The sequence below is a fragment of the Rutidosis leptorrhynchoides genome, chromosome 4 (genome assembly GCF_046630445.1).
Source record: "Rutidosis leptorrhynchoides isolate AG116_Rl617_1_P2 chromosome 4, CSIRO_AGI_Rlap_v1, whole genome shotgun sequence".
NCBI lineage: Eukaryota > Viridiplantae > Streptophyta > Magnoliopsida > Asterales > Asteraceae > Rutidosis > Rutidosis leptorrhynchoides.
Genome location: NC_092336.1, coordinates 140,103,418 through 140,110,559, shown reverse-complemented (window position 1 = coordinate 140,110,559; position 7,142 = coordinate 140,103,418). Strand labels below are relative to the sequence as shown.

Below are 7,142 nucleotides of genomic sequence, written 5' to 3'. Positions count from 1 at the left end.
ACCCAGAAAAATGTCATTGTACGTCATACACTTTCAAAAAATGTTCTAATGTAGGGTATTGGTGACCGGTTACCTGCGTGTGCAGTCTCTGTGGCTAACAGACTTTAATAAGAAGCATTCATAAATCGAGTTGATTAGAGTTTCAGGTTCTTGATTACTCTTTCAAGCTCCGTGTTGCATCAAATCGTGTTAAAATTCATTTCTGAGCAACAGATCGAAAAGAAAGATAAAATTATAAAGCTATTTGATAGGCTTAACCCTTAAAGAAAGATAAAATTAGGTAAGCGTATTTAATCTCGACCGTTAAATGATTATTTAAAATGATAATCTCACTATTTTAATGACACGATGATGCATGTCATATTTATCTTTTTCATATATTATCAACCATCCATCTAAACTTCAACTTAGTATAAAATCCCTGTCCAACCATCCTAGTACAGTATAACTAAGATCTGCATATCCAGTTACAGACATAGAATACAATAGCTGAGTAGCGACCTATCATACCTAAACTTATCATATGTTCATCTTCTCAATTTAAAAGCCCAATTAATATAACCTTATTTTCAAAAAAAAAAAAAAAAAAAAAAAAAATTGCCAATCTTTTAAAGAGATACAATTAAAAACAATAAATGTACTTGTAAGACTACAAAGGCATCATCACTTAAGCCCAGAATACTTTAACCAACTCAAAAGATCATCAATATATGGAGTATCAAATATGTAGTTTGTGGCTAATAATTTAGAAGATGCACATGAGACATTTATATCAGCATTAGTTGCTGCAATTTACTAGCAACTTTTCATCCTACTTACAGTCAAGAACCCAGATGAGTAATTTGTATGTTATTCCATTCTGTCAGTAGATATTTGTTTAACTATTAACTATATCATGACGAGGTGTTTAGATGTTATAGGTTGAGTAACCAGATGGGTCTCGAAGCAGCAATTTAGGCTGCAGCAGAGTTTCTGAACAAGCCGGTGAGGTCCAATACAACACAACACTGTTCACACTGTTTGTTGAAGATGAAACATAGCCAAACAACGGATTCCAAAAGCAACGGGGAAAATATATGATGTCCAATACAACACTGTTCTATCTGCAAGTGTTTTAAGAAGGGTTATTATAGACTAATACAACCTATAATAATAACATAAGACAAAACAAAAGTGACCATATTTGAAACAATATTTTTTTTGGCAAAAATCACGAAATCTTTTATAAATAACGGGAAACGTTTTCGAAAAGAAAACATCTCCAACAAAGGACAAGAAAAAACCCGATAAGGCTCGTAATTATCTATACCGAGCCTCATCTATAGAAACCAAATATAACTAAAAACAAGATGGGCCAATCTAGACAAAAATAACTCAACAATTGGACAAACTGTTAGGAAACCCGATTAGGTGAGCCCAAACAAGACAAGATAACCCAAGTTATCTAACCCACTTCCAACAAACGAAAAATATAGTGATAATCGTAACACAAGCAAGAATGATAAAAACACGGGAATTTAACGTGGTTATATGCAATCGTTTGTGATTGCTTTAGTCCACGGCCAACCAAAGAGTGTTCTTATTGATTAAATTTCGTGGTGGTGAGTTTACAATGAGTTATAATCGGGAACATTTATAGGAGAACAAGAATACATAAGCATTCTTCAAGTAATCATCAACTAGCCATCTTAATCCTCTTTACACCCTTGTATTAGCATGATCACAGCTCTAAAACAAGGTGTAAAGTAGTCCACATGCACCTAAAGTGACAACTTGGACAACCAAATACGGATCCCATGTGCAAAAGTTGATCAACATGCTGACAGCTCACTGCCAGACAACGTGCGCGCCGTGCACACTTAAACGTGCGCGCCGTGCACTCTTGATTCTTCGAGCAAACCTTCTGATCAAGTTTCACCTAGTGCGCGCAGGGTGCGCGCCGCGCACCATCACCGCGCACCATCATTTTTCTCTGTTTTTGCACTGTTTTGCTCTGTTTCACGCTTACCGAAATCTGCAAAATCCGTGCAAGTGTTTAAACAGTTTTTAGTGACACTTTTTTTTTCTTTTTCAGCTTTTGTTTAAATGTCTCCACACCTCAACAAATCTCCCACTTGGAGACTTTTAACAAACTCAATCTTCGTAAACTCGCCTAATCTAACCAAGGACATTAAATACCATTTACACACCGCCAAACGCCATTTGGGTCCTCCAATTACCGTTTAGAACACGCACCTCAACTCACGGATGAGTAGACTTTCGATATAAGGTCTTCAATGCTACTTGTTAGACTTCAAACATTATTATCCCACAATAACAACTTTGACCTACTAATTACACCTCCTTCCGTTGAGCTATAATTTGATCACCATGTTACTTGCTTGGGAAAATAAAACACAAACAACAACAACTCTTTGGATTTGACACATATCTCCTTACACTAGGAGATAACAGGTCGTTTGAGTCCGACCCGACTCAATTAACCCCATCGCCCAAGCGATCCACCCGTACACAATAACATCCACCCGATTTATCTTTCCAACATAGAATAAACCACCCGGTAGATCAAACATGTGGACAATGCCAACAAGGCAACCGTGTGAGAATGCATTCACACCCTTGATCTTCCACATAACCGCCTTTGCTTTCACCATTGGAACACCGACTACATACGCGCGCACGTCTTTTGACAAACCCGATTTTCCACTACGAGCCAACTCCCACTGTACAGATGTTTCTTTAACAGTGACTCTCATGAAAATCTCTTGTTCATCTTCTTCGGCCGATTGCAACAAAGTTGCCATTGAAGAAGATCTACCTGAAGTAACGAAAGCTCTAGTATAACCAATTCATCCTGAATCTTCACTACCTTCGACTTCCCTTGAGCTCCCACTCAAACAAGATCCCTCAACAAACCCGGAAAGCATTAGCATACTAGGAATTTTAACACCACCAAAATCACCTAGCCCTTCTTCAACCATATACTTGGCTCCCCTCTTATACCCGCGAGCAACCACATGACCTCCATTAAACACCTTCCACCTTTGATCTCCAAATAGGACATGACACTTATCATTATCCAACTGCCCAACCGAGATTAACCTACTCTTGAGCTTTGGAATGAACCTCACGTTCTTCAAGATCCAAGTATGTTTAACCATTAGATCACCAATACCCGCAACATCAAGTATACTCCCGTTCGCGACTCGAACCTTACCGGAATACGACTTGAAATTTACCATCTCGTTCATGTATGGGGTAGCATGAAACGAGGCACCCGAATCTAAAACCCAAGATTCGTCAAGAACCTCTTCTTGGCACAACAACGCATCTTCGATCACCGCATTCGTTGAACTCCCACCCGACACTAAACTCGGGCACTTCGACCTATAGTGACCTACTTGTTGACAATTCCAACACACCACACTCTTGCTCCTTGACATACTTCGCGACTTAGCTTTTCCCCGACTAACACTTAGAACCGAACCCGAACTCCTATTCGAATCTTTCCTACGAATACCTTCGCTAAGAATCAAATCACGGATTCCTTCAAAAGTGAGTTTAGTAGTTCCGGATGAACCACTAACCGCCGTCAATAAACTTGACCAACTATCGGGCAATGAAGATAGTAAAAATAGCGCTTGTAGCTCATCATCAAATTTAATATCAACCGATTTTAACCGGGTTAAAATCAAATTAAATTCGTTCACATGATCCGCCACCGAGGATCCCTCCATCATTCTAGTGTTCACCAATTGCCTAACTAGGAAAACCTTGTTCAAAGCGGATGGCTTTTCATACATGTTAGATAAAGCCGTAATCAATCCCTCCGTTGTGGTTTCACCCACAATGTTGTAAGCGACGTTCTTGGCCAGAGAAAGCCGAACAACTCCTAAGGCTCGCCTATCCAACAATTCCCACTCGCCTTGATCCATTCCCTCCGGCTTAACACCCTTCAAGGGTTGGTAAAGCTTCTTTTGATAGAGCATATCTTCCATTTGCATCTTCCAAAAACTAAAGTCGGTTCCATCAAACCGATCGATCTTCACATCACTCTTTTCTGCCATTGTTCCCGAATACTCGTAAACCCGAGAGATCTGATACCACTTGTTAGGAAACCCGATTAGGTGAGCCCAAACAAGACAAGATAACCCAAGTTATCTAACCCACTTCCAACAAACGAAAAATATAGTGATAATCGTAACACAAGCAAGAATGATAAAAACACGGGAATTTAACGTGGTTATATGCAATCGTTTGTGATTGCTTTAGTCCACGGCCAACCAAAGAGTGTTCTTATTGATTAAATTTCGTGGTGGTGAGTTTACAATGAGTTATAATCGGGAACATTTATAGGAGAACAAGAATACATAAGCATGCTTCAAGTAATCATCAACTAGCCATCTTGATCCTCTTTACACCCTTGTATTAGCATGATCACAACTCTAAAACAAGGTGTAAAGTAGCCCACATGCACCTAAAGTGACAACTTGGACAACCAAATACGGATCCCATGTGTAAAAGTTGATCAACATGCTGACAGCTCACTGCCAGACAACGTGCGCGCCGTGCACACTTAAACGTGCGCGCCGTGCACTCTTGATTCTTCGAGCAAACCTTCTGATCAAGTTTCACCTAGTGCGCGCAGGGTGCGCGCCGCGCACCATCACCGCGCACCATCATTTTTCTCTGTTTTTGCACTGTTTTGCTCTGTTTCACGCTTACCGAAATCTGCAAAATCCGTGCAAGTGTTTAAACAGTTTTTAGTGACACTTTTTTTTTCTTTTTCAGCTTTTGTTTAAATGTCTCCACACCTCAACACAAACTGAGTAAGACACTAAACCACACAAACCGGGATAAAGAAAAACACAATAAAACATAACAAATAAGGAAACTAAGGGTCTACTTTGATCAATTTACCGTCGATAATCTCCCGCCGAATATCTTTGCTGCGGCGATTTTCGATCTTAAAGGATAGAAAATTAGAGGTGCCGTCTCCAATCAAAGTGCCCGATGAAGGTGGGATTTGTCCACGGTCCGCCAATACAATCTTTGAAAAAGACCTTTGCTCGACGACACATTAACCGCAGTCGAAGAACCGGCCTTCTTATCTTCATGACCACCCGAGAACAAATTTTGAATAGGAGTCCCGTATATTCCAAGTCTTCGATATAAACACAATCACACACAATATAAACAAAATCACACACAATATAAACACAATCACACACAACTCATTGAATCTATTAGTTACAAGCTCCTCAAAAACCATCAACCCCTAAATAATTGGAAAATTTTAAATACAAATCCATACATGAATGTTGTCTTGAACAACTTAACATTAACAGTAAATATAGTTGCAATGTATGGAAAATAAAGCAAACAAATAACTAAAGATGTTTGCTATTAACAGTAAATAATAGTCTGTTACTAACAACTAGTAGCAAAATAATAATAATAATAATTAATGAGATCTAGAAACTACTTTTAGATCGACGACTCCAACAGGGATAGGGATATGGAGATACAAGTGACTTGACAAATATAGGGGAAGCAATATGGTAGCACCTCTGCCAAGACATATCTACATTTTCTTTATCACCATAACGTAAACGCCAAGTGTGATCTTTAACAACATGGAGTAAGTAAACAGTAGTGGCATCAGCATACTTATCACCTTTGTAATCACATGGGAGCATTTGCCAACAACCGTATTTATTCATCACCCATGTGTCACGGCTATTAGAGATAGAATTATATGGACCAACTATGCATAAACATTCTTCAAATGTCCCTAGTGTGTTTGGATAATCACATGGTTGGGGAATTTCTTTGAATTTCTCTAGAGATAAATCAAATGAAAGAAGAACTGTCTTCTTCTCCTTTGTATCATACACAAGCCAATGAAGCGCCCCATCGTATAAAACACCACTACCAGGAATAAGAGTATAATAAGTTAAAGTATCTATTTCTCCAATGATTTTCCATTGATTTGATTTTAAAGATAATACTTGAAAGCGCATATGATGCTCAGATTCATTAAATCCGACAACAACCTTGTAATCATCGGTAGAAAAATCATAACCAAAACCCCAACACACATTGAACCTGCTATTGTAAGGAAGGTTTGGCAGTTTTCTAACCTCTCGAGTGGAAGGATTAGTTACTAATAACTTGCCATCAATAGGAGAGATGCAAACAAGCCCATCACATGAGCCAACCATCATACAATAAGGCAATTCAGTGTAATTATTGATCATCCGATGTAATTGGATTCTTAAATATCCATGTTCGCGATTGTTATTATAGCTACTTTTAAGATGAGCTTTAGCAAAATAATTAGATGATATTAACTTATACCATAACTTACAAATACACTTGCATCGAGAAACATCTTTTACATCCAATCTTGCAAGTATATCCTCAACCACAAATATGTAACTATGTTTGAGATGAGCTTTAACGACGCAATTAGTTGATATTAAATTATACCATGATTTACATATGCTCTTGCATCGGAGGACATCTAGCACATCCAATCTTGAAAGTATCTCCCGAACCACATCCATTATAATGAAAATAAAAAATAGTGTTTGATTAGAAGAAAATAGCAGGTTTATTTTAAAGATGAATATAAATATAAGTATAAATAAAAATATACTCCGTAATATATATATAGATAGAAGATGGAGTTGCAGCTTTTAGGTTTTCAAGAACCGTATTTATCAAGCAATGTTTTTATTGGGCTTTAAGGTTTTAAAATAAATGTTGAGCCAGTCGGGCTAAGAGAAAATGGAGGAAGGTTAATAAAAAGGGAAATTAATGAAAATACACTTTCTTTAAGGCTTCAAATAAAATACACTTTTTTTAAAAAAATTGCCTTTTTACACCATTCGGTAGGCGGGATTTCTGTCTACCACCTTTATCTGTCGTCTACTATTATTTTTACAAGGTAGTCGACAGTTTTTTCGTCGACTACTTAATAAATGTGGTCTACTACGTAGTAGACAAAGTTATAAGGCAGTAGACGTAACCCTGGTCTACTACGTAGTAGACGAAGTTATAAGGCAGGGTTACGTCTACTGCCTTATAACTTCGTCTACTGTCGTCTACTATTATTTTTACAAAGTGGTCGACAGTTT

At 37.9% G+C, this 7,142-nt stretch overlaps 1 protein-coding gene across 1 annotated transcript; it reads right to left on the bottom strand.

Annotated features, from left to right (window-relative positions):
* Nucleotides 1-5,001: 5,001 nt before the first annotated feature.
* LOC139841067 (F-box/kelch-repeat protein At3g23880-like) lies at nucleotides 5,002-6,569 on the bottom strand. The gene is made up of 2 exons (XM_071831300.1): nucleotides 5,569-6,569; nucleotides 5,002-5,164 (listed from the first exon to the last, which is right to left on the bottom strand). The coding sequence occupies exons 1-2, from the start codon at nucleotides 6,567-6,569 to the stop codon at nucleotides 5,002-5,004; spliced, it is 1,164 nt and encodes a 387-aa protein (XP_071687401.1).
* Nucleotides 6,570-7,142: the final 573 nt, after the last annotated feature.